The following is a 12,830-nucleotide window of genomic DNA, read 5'->3' as shown; positions in this document are numbered from 1 at the left end:
ACAGCCCCTGGCTGGCAGGGACAGGTCCCCGGGGCTGTCACCGTGCAGGCTGCAGCCACCCATGCCCCCTCTGTGCTGTGTGGGATTGGGGCACAGGGCCACCGGGCACCCCCGCAGACACACAGAGCTGCTTTGTCTGGGGGCAGCCACGTCATGCACACAGGCCTGCAAACACAGCCTCTGTGTGAAAATAACCGTAAAAATGAGCACTGTGAAAGCCAGGGGGAGGAAGAGCTCTGTGAGCAACTGCTCGAAGCCACGCCAGTAGGAAATAGATTGCAATCTCCCTAACGAACTGCAGTTAAACTGATTAGTGAGCAACTGTGAACCTGGGTTTGGTGCAGGGCTTGCTAACGGTGTGTTTTCAGAAGGGGCCTCATAAGTACTCTGTGCCCAGACAGTAGAGGGCCCAAAGTCACAGACAAACAGGACTGTATTCAACAGAGGGGCTTGAAAAAATAAAAGCCTCCATGTTTGTGGGTTTTTTGTGTGTGCAAGGAGGTTGGCCAGAAGACTTACGGCTTTTGTTCTCATCTTTCAGAGAATGTATTGAAGGAAACAGGCCAGGCTGACATCACTGAAAAGAGCTGCCACATCCACCTGCTGCACAGCCAACCCTGCTGCCTCAGAATCCTTTCTACCGCCTTCTGCAGGCCTTGGGCCAAACCTAAGCGGGACTCTGAAAAGGGATTCCTGTAATTCAAGGATAAGGACAGTACTCCAGAGCGCCGTTCCCTTCCTATAAATTAACTATAAGGAGGTGTTGGCCCTCCCAGAAGATACTCATTGCCAGTTCATCATCTGCAGCCAGTTCTGTGTCCCTCTTGGCCCTCCTGGACCAAACCACACTCTACTGAGTCTGTTTTCATTAGTTGGGATTTTTTCTGCTGTGGGAATCCAAACCATGCACTGCACACGAGGCAAGTCAGGTGCCTGCAGGGCCACAGATGTGCAGGGAATAAGGTCCACAGGCCACTGACTCCAAAAGATTTATTACTTCTTGGTTTATACTGACATCTACATGACTCCAGTGACTTGACAACCACCCTCAGGGAATGTAAGTGTAGTTAGGGACATCTCAGTCCACCTGGTCATTGTCAAAGTGCCGTTTGTGTGGGGGTAGTGAGAAGGCACCATTCAGTCCCTAAAGCTGCCCTGGAGACCCCTTTGGAGGACCATGTGTACAAGGGATGTACAGTGGATGATGCTGCTGGCACTGCCAGTAGAAACCAAAGGGGAATGGCAGTCCTGGGCTACACAGTCCAGACCTACTGGTGGCATCTTGAGGCAGTGTTGAAACCAGTGCCTGCTGTGCAGGAAGATGAGTCCATACCCCACACCTGGGCAGCCCAGAGGAGGAGACGGCCCCGCTGCCTTCTCCCAGCGTTGGACTGTCTGAGCTCCTAGCACGCTGTGGCTGCAGCGTGGAGCACCTCTGCTCTATGTGTAGTCACCTATAGGCTCTGTGCTGGTCTCTGCTGGTCTCCAACCCGTGATGACTGTGCTGACTGGGCCTGCTGGGTCCTGCAGCTCCCCGCTGGGCTCTGCCATCCTGCTACTGGTTGGAGGGCTCTGTGGCCATGGTATCTGCATCCGAAGATGGCAGTGGGCTGCTGCTCCCACCATTGCTCACGTTCTCCTTGCTGTTGTCCCTCATGGGGTCACTGCCCTTATCCTCTACTTTCTGTTTGAGTTTGAGGGAGGAATCTCTCCGGCACATGAGGGGTGGGTAGCCAGCAAAGCCTCCTCCACTCATGTTTGTACGTTTGTCTGGAAACAAATAAAACTGAACAATTATCTGCCTTCTCTGAGGGTCCCAAAGAAGGGGACAGGTCAGGACAACCAGCAGCAGCACTGAGCTGCGTGCCATGGGGCAGGTCTCCTACCTCCTGGCTCGATGGGGTGCATCAGGCGGTTCATCTGCACGTTCCAGTGCTTCACATTGGTGCTGGCCTGCCGCAGCTTCCGCTGGGCTGCCTGCAAAGAGACAGAGGAGAGGGTGGGCCCAGTACTGCTGGCAGGAGTTTCCCTTCCCTGAGCCAAGGCTGGAGGCAGTGCAGCCTCCTCTGGGTCTTCTGCTCCTCCTGCTCCCCAACCCTCCCTGCTCCACGCATTCCCAGGTCTGACATTGCTGCTCTCTTAGGGACACGCCGAGAGCCAACAAATCACCCTATGGCACAGCTTGGAAAATCCCAGAGGTGCGTGGTGAGGAAATGCCAGCATTTTCTCCAGCACCCACCCTGTCAGCAGACTTCTCAAAATAGCATCTGACAGTGCAGCAAAACGGGCAGAACAGCCACAGCCTCTTTCCTGCTTCAGTGGCTTTGTGAGCTGATCACCAGCCTGGCACAGCTCTGCAAACCTTCAGGAGCAAACCTCAGGGCTGCTCCCCCTGCTGCAGCTGATGCCTGAAATCCATCTTGGCTGCAGCAGGGTGTGTGACAGCAGGTCCCCGGGCTCTCTCCAGCATGGAGGTGACTCAGGGGGGACCTGGGGAGTCCCCTGGGTCTTGCAGTGTGACAGGAAGAGGCACTAGGGTGATGCTCACCATGACGTCTTGGTCCACCCGCTGCCTGTTCACTCTCACTTCTTCCAGCTGCTTCTGGGCCTCTTCCAGACACTTGTTCTTGTTCTCCATCTCCTGCTTGAGGACTTGCTTCTCCAGCTGAGTTTTGATGATGTATTCCTCCTGCTCCTCCTTCAGTTTCATCAGCTGCTTCAGCTTCTCCTCTTCCTCAGCCAGTAGTCTGCCAAGAAAGCGCACGAGGTGAGGACATTTCTCTGCCACTTGATCCATCAGCTCCCCACATTCCTTCTGGCATCAGGAGCACATTGGTTCCCCAGGGAACAATTGAGGACAGCAGAATCAGTGTGGGGAGCATCTCTGACAGCCCTGCTCCTGCCCCTGCCCCTGAGAGCAGGGCTGGTGGAAAGGATACAGGGATGCTCTGCTCCTACCTGGCCTGTGCGTATCTCACAGACTCCTCATCATGCCGTGCTTTCACCTCCTGTTGCAGGGCTTCCTGGAGCCGCTCCTGCATCTCCTCCAGCTCCATGATGCGCTTACGCTGACGCTCAGCCTCCTCTTCCTTCAGGACCATCTCTGCCTGCATGGAGGCACGTGCCTGCAGTAGGGAGAGGAGCTGTCAGGGTGCCTGGGGCCTGATGTCCCACAAGCCATGAGGAGCCTGTGGGGAGAGCTCCAGGGTAAGGCTGCTTCACTGCACAGAGGAATGCTTCTTGAGGAGCCAGCATCAGCTGCAAGGACAGGAAGAGGCCCCCTGGGCAGCCCGGCAGCCTCTTGGCTTTGTGTGCCCTCAAGCAGTTTGTCCACATCTCCTTGTTCCTTTGGTACCACATGTGCTGACCCTCTGTCCCTTGTCCCCATGTCACACCCCACCACCACCAGAGGTACCAGCAGTGCTACTGCAAGCAAACGTGCTCCTAAAAGCTCTGTCAACCTTCCCCAGGCTGACCTGGCCAAGGGACAGGGATGGGAGCAGTGACCCCACAAGTGACGCAGCCCCACTGCAGGACCTGCCTTAGGTTTACCCCACCTGCTCAGCTTCCCGCAGCTGGATCTCCAGGGTCCTCTGCATCTCCTCGTGCTGCTGCCTCCGCCGCTGCTCCTCCTCCTGCAGCAGTATCTCTGCTTGCCGCTGGGCCTCCTTCAGCAGCTCCAGCTCCTGCAGCTTCCTCTCCTTCTCCTCCTGGAGCTGCTTGAGCCGCTGCGTCTCCTCCTCCTTGGCCGCCTTGCGCTGCTCCCGTTGCTCGCGCTGCTCCCGTCGCTTTTGCTTCAGGTCTTTGTGCAGGGACTTCTTGCCTTCAGCCTGCAGTCGGATGGCGGTCTGGATGGCTGTGGAGGGAAGGAGGATGTCAGGGGGAACACAGAATGCTGGGGATAGAGCACAGAGCGGGCACGGGGTACGGACCTAGCGTCCACTCCTGGCGCTGCCGGGTGTCGGAAGCACTCATCTCATATGTGCGGGATGAGGTCTTCACACAGAACATGCACCTCTTCCCATCCCGGTCAGGCAGCACCTGCAGGAGAGAACATGGGACTGCATCACTTCCACGTGCATGGGGGAGAACCAGTGAGATGAGGACCAAGATAAACTCCCAGACATATGTGGGACGTGCTGTCCCTGCCACAAGCTGTACCTCCACGCAGCAGTGCTTATCCAAGGTGATGCTCCCCTTCTTCTCCTTCCGTTCCTCACTCATGTAGTAGGACAAGGCGCTGGGCTTTAGCATGAACCACCGCTCTGACCAGTTCCTCCTCAGCTGGCCCTTCTTCCAGAGGTAGCCCTGTGCCCAGGAGACACAGGGTTCAAAAACGGTGCGGGGGAAGGATGGGTGGTTGCAGAACAACATGGAAACCGCATCCTTCATGACTGGGAGAAGACCAGAAACATCCCCCAGAGGGGCCCAGCTCTCTCAGCCATGCCCCAAGACATGTAGGCTCCTTGCCTGTTTGAGCACGTCCTCAATGACCTCCTGGTACACCTCCTCCACCGCCATGCTGATGGCCTCCTGCTCGATGCCCCGCAGGAGCCGCCCCGAGTTCACCATGTCCAGGAATTGCCAGACCGTCAGGCCGCCCTGCCCCTGTGGCTCCTGGGACAGACAGTCATCCAGCTCACAGGAGTTCAGCTCCACATTCATGGCCGTGCAGATCTTCTTTAGCAAGTACTCCACCTGCGGGGATGGGGAGCTCGGCATCATGGAGAAGTGAGAACCGCCCCATAACCACCGACTTGGACCAACAAAAAAAAAACATTCTGGAGGACCTAAAACCACATCCCTTTCCAGCCTGGAGATGCAGGAGCCTTATCACCAAGGTGTCACCCTTGGGATGGTTGGTGGTAGTAGGAAAGCTCCTCCAGGCTCAGAACACTGATTTTGGGTCATAGCTTGGCCATCACAAGGAGGTTTTTCCTTTTGACCACAAGGCCTACGTGCTTTTGGCTTGTTCATCTGAAGAGTAAGAAGTCAGTGCTTTAGGTAGGACTCCCCAGCACTACTGTTCCCACACCGAGCTTGCAGAGCAGGGATCAGACCACAGCCCTGACCACAGCTCTGCTCTGGTTTCCAGCTGACTTCATTAAAACACCAGGAGGAGGAGGGCAGGGGTCCGTGCATGGGAAGTGAACATCATTTCAAAACTATCAATTGCTTTCAAAGTACAATTGTTGAAGATAACACAGAGTCATAGAACCATGGGATGGTTGGGTTGGAGGGAACCTTAAAGATCACAGAACCATGGGATGGTTGGGTTGAAAGGGCCTTTAAAGCCCCCTGCCATGGGCTGGGTGCCTCCCACCATCTCTGCTGCTCAGGACCCCATCCATGGCCTTGGGCACCTCCACTTCCCTGGGCAGCCTGTGCCAGGGCCTTACCACTATCACAGAAAAGAATTTCTTCCTCACATCTCATCTAAATGTTTCATTCAAACCCACTGCCCCTTGTCCTTTCTTCCCAACATAATGTCGGGACAACTTATTTTGGTATCTGCAGAACTCGAGAGGAGTGTGACACAGCCATGCCCCCTGCGCCAATGGGATTTCCCCCTCCTCCTCTATCAAGGGAAAGAGTAATAATTTCATTTGGTTTCTTTTTGTCTTTTATTTTTTCCCTGTTTCTTGAGCTCAGCTCTGCGAGCTGAAGGATGATTCATTTGGTCTGGGGAACAGGAAACACCTCTCCCCGGGCACAGGAAGTGCGGTTGCCTTTGTACATCTGCACACCACTGCACTTCTCAGTTCTTGGTGCCTTTTTTTGTTTGTTGGGGTGGTTGGGTTTTTTTTGTTTGTTTGTCTGTTGGTGTTTTGGGGCTGATCTTTGGGGCTGCTCACCCATTTGAGCCCCATCCTTGATTGCTGCAGTGGGACCTGGTGAGGCTGCTGCTGGCTTTGGAGCCCTCCACTGCTACCAGCCTGCTTATGGGGCCTCCACCTGACCCCTGGACAAGGGAACACCTCCTCCTCCAAATACTGCCTGGAATTTGGGGATTACCACCAGTGGCCCTGGGTGCTCATGCTTAACTCTCCAGATGCTGCACAGGGGCTGAGCTCTTGGTGCCAGTGGGCATGGATAGGGACAGCTGGGTGTGTTCTGCCACTGTCTTCAAGGGGAGGGACACGGGCTGAGCACCTCATCATCATCATCACAACAACATATTTAAATTCTTCCTCATCATCTCTTTACCCCCCAGGAATATCAGGAGGAGCCCTCTGACACCATGCCCAATGCAACGGCTGGCTGAGCTGCAAGTGAAGCAGACACAGCTGGGAGCTGAGCTTTGGGTGTTCCTTGGTTGATGCTCTGAATACTGGCACATTTGTTTCCCAGCTGCCTCATTTCAACCATGGAGGAATGCTATGGATCAGCCCACACCATATCCTCTAAGACATCTTTCCTCTCGACTCTTCAGCACCTCAGAGGGTTTCCCCAGTCACCCCCATTCCACGGGCATGGCTGCTCCCCCCACCCCAAGACACCACATCTTTGCAGGATGTGATGAGGCAGCTCAGGAAGGATGTGCTGGGGAGTGATAGTGGGACGTGGCTGCCCAAAGCAAGCCCAGGAGAGGCAGCTCCTACCTCATCTGGCACCATGACGAGAGGGTATTTGTCTTCGGATAGAAAGTTGAAGAGACACCAGAGCTTGAAGGCGTCCTGGTGGGATACAACACTATTCCCATTCCGGTCAGGCTTGTAATTTTTCTTCGCTGTCAGAGTCCAGCAGAGCTCATCAAAGTTTTCCTTGACAAAAGCACCTTCCTCTACCTGCAGACAGGACCCAGGCCGGTGAATGTGCTGCAGGACTGCAAGGGGGAAGGGCTGCAGGGAGGGCAAAAGCTGCACACCAGAGGTCTCCTGTCCCTGCCAGCACTGCTGATTGCATGAGTAGTGGGGCACTCACATGTGGTGCCAGCACAATTCCCCAACACAGGTCCCTCACACAGATGATTTTAGGCATGGCAACCAGTTAGGGAAGGTGCTACAGGCACCCGGGCACCACGGCACAGCATCTGCCTGGTGGCTCAGCCAAGGGTGCTGCACAGATGGCAGTCGTAGAATTGTTGGGTTGGAGGGACCTTACAGCCCCACTCCTGCCATGGGCTGGGTGAACCCATCAGCTCAGGATGTCCAGAGCCCCATCCATGGTCTTGGCCACCTCCAGGGATGGGGCTGCGGAGCACTAGCAGAAAACATCCCTCAAAGCATAGCCAGTGCCACTGGGCTTCTCCAAACCCACATCTGTCTGTGGGGCTTTGGGTCACTTTCCTTATCCCATTTGAACAAAAAGAGGAATTGAGGTTCGGTGAAGGGAAGTGCCGTGCCACAAGCAGGCAGCCCCAGAGGAAGAGACGATGCCTCCACTGACCCTGTTACCCATCTGCAAGCTTCAGAGGCCACTAAAAGCCTTCGTCAGGGCTGGGCATGAGGCATCACTGCTGTGCTGCGTCACTGATGTGGTGGGGATCAGACCCTTGGCCACGTCTGGCCCAGCACTTCCCCAGCCGTGCGGGTGAACCACAGCAGAGCCGGAAAAAAAAAGGTGCTGGGTACCAGGAACAGCTGAGAGCCCCACTTACCAGGAAAAACCACTTCCCCTCTCAGTCTGCCTATGGGATTTTATTAGTGAGACCAGAAGGCGGTTTAAAGGTCAGCTCTCAAAGAACCACAGGAGAAACTGCGATGGTTTTGGGCCACTCTACAATGGGAGGGATGGGCTGTGCTGGGCTCCACAACGAGGAGCCCCGCTGGGAGGAGGCAGGGAGGGAAGGGTTACGGCCCCCTGTGCTGGGCCCCAGTGTATTTAGAGCATGCAGTGGAAGAAAGCTGTCAGCCCTCACGTGCCTGGAGGAAGCACTGAGCCACACCGCATGAAACAAAGGTGCTTTTGAGCCACTGAAAAAGAGAGAACCACCCCCAGCTCCCAAACCGTCCTCCTCCACCGCCTCCTCGCTCACCAAACCCCCCGCCCTGCCCTGCAAACCCGGGGGGGGCACGGCTCACCTTGTCCAGGATGTACTTGTTGAGGTAGGGCATGTAGCCCTGGCTGGACACCGGCCCGTCGTCATCATCACGGAAATGCTCCTCCAGTGCCACGGGGTCGTGGGGGATGCAGAGCACCGTGTACAGGTTGTGGGACAGCACCTGGCCGGGCACGAAGGGGAGAGCAGCGTGAAGCCCGGGGCCAGCACCCCAAAACACCAGCCTTAAAAGTCAGCAGGAGACAGCCAAGAGCGCAACGGGAAGAGAGGAGCTTCTTACGTTCATTTCTTCCCTCTGTTGGCACGTGGAGAGTTGTTTTTTTCAGACACGACAGAGCACACAGGACATGCTCTGATCTACATAAGCCGCCCCGAGCAGTGCTGCTCGGCAGCTGTCCCAGCAACGTCTTGAAAAAAGGAATAAGGAACGCACCAACGCTGCACTGTGCTGTCACACGGCCACCGTGCTGCTTTCTGCAAGCGTGTCAGCAGGAGACACAAAGTTTAAAACACATGAAGATGAGCTGCTGTCGGCAGGGGAGGCATCTCTGGAAACACTACTGCTGTTGGGTTTGGAGCAGATCCCCCCAAACAACGCTCACTGTGCAGCACATGAATGTGGCATGTGTTGGGAAGTTGGATGCTGCCACTATCCTCGAGCTGCCAGCAAGCAGGAGATGCTCCATGGGGATGCCCAAGCTGGCACAACACGGCTTGCACACACAGCTCAGTGATGGAGCTGGAGATTTCCTCCCAAAGGAGAGGACCCACCAGGGGCCACAGTGCTGCAGCAGCGGGAGGTGGTTCTTGCTCAACTGGATTTTCTCTCTCATTATTCTCCTCCGGAGCGATGCTATCAGTAGGGCTCCACCCAGCACGCAGACACCACGAGGGCTGTAGCCCCGAGTGCTGTGCTGCACCCTTTGGGGTTTGGCACTGCCCCGGGGGCTGCGCAGGGCTGGGAGAGGTGGAAACGCCCTGGGACTCCACAACAGGAGCGGGGAACCATGGCTGTGCCCTCCCCTTCCCGTGCTGGGCTCTCATCCCCAGCTCTCCCCTCTCCAAAGCCACTGTCCCACTGAGCACTGCCCCACGGAGCACAGGGATGTGTCACGGGGATGTGCCCACCCAGGCATCCCATGAGCACCCCCGTATGTCCCCCCACACTGCAAAGCACGCTCTGCTTCTTGCCGGAACGGTCACTTTAAAATTGAAAGCGAGACAAAGGGGGAGAAAAGCCCCGGCCAAGGATGCGGGATGAGTAAGGTCAGGACTACCCCGACCCTACGGGGACAAAGGAGGGAGGAAAACACCCCAGAGCACCGAGAGAGGGGAAAAACTTGGAGGGGGGTGGGACAGAGAGGGGCAGGGATGCTCTGGCCGCTGAAGCGCAGCCTGCAGAGTGCTTTGGTGACGCTGCCTTTCCGCAGTGTGCAGGGCTGGAGGGGACAGCTGCGGTCAGCCCAGCACTGCCAGCACCCCAAGTCCCACCCCACGTCCCACCCCACGTCCCTCCCCGCCGCCACGGGGGTGGAACACGTCACGGCACTGAAGAATGGCAGTCTCTCATCTTCACCCCCGTGGGAGACACAGGGGGTGCGATGCCAGGGCTGGGGGTGACCTCTGGAATGAGAGCACAGCTCTGCGTAATGGGCACGAATCCCACGTGGATGGGTCTCTGACACTGCACAGGGAGTGGTGCCACTGCCTCAGTTTCCCCTCTCTGCTCAAAGCACAGCATCCCCAGAGGTGCTACAGAGAGCCTGGCCCCAGGAAGATGCCCGGAGCCTCTGCCAGTGGCAATAGGGACGTGAGCGGGGTCTGCGTACTATGGTTGAAGCACAGCCCTGTGGGCTCCCCCCCCAGGGGAGATTTTCACTCAGCTGAGCTGCTCTCAGCCCTCTTGTTGGCCAAACTGCCAGCACCAGCCAGTGCCAAGAGCCCTTTGTGCATTCAGCAAGCACAGGAACTTTGGTCCAAGCTGTCAGCTCCTTCCTGCCCACCCCAGGGCACTGGAGTGGACTGCAGTGAGCAGTCCCCCGTGCACCTGCCATACCCTGAGACCTGCAAAGGTTGGCGGCTCTGCCTCCCGAAGGGCACAGGATGTGTGCCCCTGTATCCCCCCCTACACAAAGCCTCAGGATTGCCGCCTCCCAGCCATGTTTCCCTGGGAAGAGAAACCTGGAGTATGACCAAGCCCTGTCAGAACTGCCCCACATTTGGGTTTTCCGAAGTTTTCCAGCAGCGTTTCCAACCCCAAGCAGTGTGCAGCCTGAAGGCACAGCTCAGGGCAGCATCAGGAAGCCCAGCGCTGGGAACAGAGCACCCCACATCTCTCAGCTCGTAGCACTTAACCACAAAACTGTCCTTCCTTCCTCTGCAGATACCCACCTATGTCACACAGACATACACGTGCTTCTTGCACAGGAGCAAGGACGAGTAAAGCACTCAGCTAGCAGAACACATAAAGAACTGCTGAACCCAACGTGGGGTGGGCAGCCCTAAATCCTGCAGCAACCAGCAATGGAAACGAGGGGTGGAAAGCTGCTGAGCACTGAGACGTGTGGTGGAACCAGCACTGCCGGGTGTTTCCAGCTCCGTGTGGGTGTGCAGAGCCTCTCCTGCAGCCACGGCCCCACTCCGGGGTCGGTGGGTGAATCCGTGCTCAGCTCTGGGTTAAGTCACCGTGGGGATGCAGTGCTCAGCCCCTGCACGAGGGCTCAATGCTGCGTGGGCTCTCTGGGAAGCTGCTGTGACACTCAGGGTCTTTCTGAGCTCAGCACCACCGTCCCCAACACAGAGCTCGTGGGACGAGTGCCACACGTGGTGACACTGCCATGCTCCATTGGGGCTGGGAGTGGGGCTCAGCACCCGTCCCCGGATCACTTTGGGATTTTCCTGGGTTTCTTCAAACATTTCTACACTTCCAGGTGTCTTAAAAAAAAAACTGGCATGCACAGCCCCGTGCTCTGAGAGCCTCCGAGCAGATCCCAGCCCCATTGCTGGGCAGCAGGCGGTCCCACGCGGGTTCCCCTCTCCCCACAATGTGCCCCAGGGGAAGTCCTCGAAAGTAGAAGGAAAAAAAGAGGAGAAGGGGTTTCTTCGTGGGGTTTCACCACACACCCCACAGGCTCCTGAGGCACCGCTCTGCTGTGCTGTGTGTGTTTCTAACTCAGGTCCCTTCTCAGTATCGCAGCCCCAGAACAGCTCATCCATCCCTGTGAGAACCAGGCCGAGACTTCAAGCAGCAGCAAAAAGGAGTCGCAGTGTTTGCAAAGGATAGAAAATAATTGCTGCCTGTTATAGAAACCTGGTGGACTTCACCAGTCCTGGGGGCAGATCAATGAGTTTTATAAGTCATCCTGAGGACCGACTGAACTCAGAGCCCTCTAAAAGGCGCTGAGGGGGTGGAGGGGAGATTGGCGTTTTGGAGCAGCGATGTTACTGCCGGCCCTGAGCACCGAGCAGCCGTATTCAGAGCGTTCCCCCTCCACCTCCGACCCCGTGCTGCACAGGAAGAGGCACCATGGGCCCTCCGCAGCGAGAACGAGCCGAGCTGGGGCTGAAGGGCGGGCACAGACAGTGTAAGAAACTAAAGTCACCCCCCAGAAATGCGATTTCTCCCCCGTTTTCACATTGCAAACACATCTGGGTGTTCGCTCGGTGCTACTCCCTCCACCTTTTTTTTCTTTCTTTTTTTCTTTTAACTTTTGAAATGGAGGTGAGGCGCAGGAGGAGAACTTCACGACACCGCGCAGCCCTCTGCCCCACAGCACCGAACCTCTGCGGGACCCCATGAGCCACAGAGCATCCCCGGAGCCCACAGCCCTCCCCGAACCCCCCTTCCCCCCCCAGAGCTGCCCGGGTCACTCACTTTGAGCTGAGATTTGGACACTTTGCCGCTCTTCTCCACATCCAGAGCGGTGAAGGCGTACCAGATGGACTTGAGCAGCTCCGCTCGCAGGTCCATGGCTACAGGCGGCGGTGACAGCGGCTGCTCTGTCAGCGCTGTGAATCCGGTTTCAGGAAACCGAGCGCTCCGAGAGCCCCGAGCGGCCGCGGTCGTGCGTGGAGCAGCAGCGCCATCTGCGTGGGGCGCCCCGCGGGGCTCCGCTGCTCTCCCCGACGGCCGCGGAGCGCTCCGGGCACTCCGGGTACGGCGCTGCTCTGTCCTCCCCCGCGTGCGGGGAGAGCGGTGCGGGGCTCAGCGGGAGCGCGCGGAGCAGCGATACGCGGCGCTTTGCGACGGAGAGAAATCCCCTCCCTGCCCTGAAACAGCAGCTTCGTCTTCTTGGGGGGGGGAGATGGAGAGCTTCACCCCCCAACCCCCAGAGCAGCAGGGGCTGCGTGGGAAGGACGCGGCACAGGGAAGGGGAGCGGGGCTGCGACGCGCCGCAGCTGTCACGGGTGGGGGGGGCTTGGGGGGGGGGTGTATCACGGCCCACCCTTCCCCACAAAAACCTCTTCCTCTGCAGATGCAAACTCCCTAAGCACATCGGGCAAATAAACACGTGATTGCGCTCAGCCTCCGCCGCTCTCCGTGCCGGCTTTAGGCTCCCATGGGTGACGGTGCTGCCGCCCCCCCGCGGGGCAGAGGAAGCCAGCCCGGCTCTCTCCCGAGCACAGGCAGTTGTAAGGACGCACTCACGGAGGTACTTCTAACCTGAAGCTCGCAGGAGCCCTCGGAGCAGCCAAGGTCAGATGGGGGATTCAAAACGTCGCCACTCCACCCCCTCAGCACTGCCCTGGGGCGATCACGGCTTTGTAGGACACGGCCAATTCAACACCTGCGTTTCCTTAACCCTGACAACCTGCAAACAGAACCCCG

The 12,830-nt window shown here is 57.4% G+C and overlaps 1 protein-coding gene across 2 annotated transcripts; it reads right to left on the bottom strand.

The window, feature by feature from the left end:
* Positions 1-976: 976 nt before the first annotated feature.
* Positions 977-12,114, bottom strand: DEF6 (DEF6 guanine nucleotide exchange factor). 2 transcript variants are annotated; one of them, XM_065740302.1, is made up of 11 exons: positions 11,877-12,114; positions 8,025-8,165; positions 6,603-6,788; positions 4,471-4,698; positions 4,162-4,308; positions 3,933-4,041; positions 3,558-3,856; positions 2,959-3,125; positions 2,549-2,747; positions 1,887-1,977; positions 977-1,770 (listed from the first exon to the last, which is right to left on the bottom strand). In XM_065740302.1, exons 1-11 carry the CDS (start codon positions 11,970-11,972, stop codon positions 1,556-1,558), a joined length of 1,878 nt encoding a protein of 625 aa, XP_065596374.1. In that variant the 5' UTR covers positions 11,973-12,114; the 3' UTR covers positions 977-1,555. The 2 variants fall into 2 exon arrangements, with proteins under 2 accessions (XP_065596374.1, XP_065596375.1); XM_065740303.1 differs by lacking the exon at positions 11,877-12,114 and adding an exon at positions 8,283-9,182.
* Positions 12,115-12,830: the final 716 nt, after the last annotated feature.

This window comes from Cyrtonyx montezumae, unplaced genomic scaffold (assembly GCF_038088225.1).
Source record: "Cyrtonyx montezumae isolate F1298 unplaced genomic scaffold, pur_monq_1.0 scaffold_26, whole genome shotgun sequence".
Classification (NCBI taxonomy): domain Eukaryota; kingdom Metazoa; phylum Chordata; class Aves; order Galliformes; family Odontophoridae; genus Cyrtonyx; species Cyrtonyx montezumae.
This window is presented reverse-complemented; position numbering and strand designations above follow the sequence as displayed.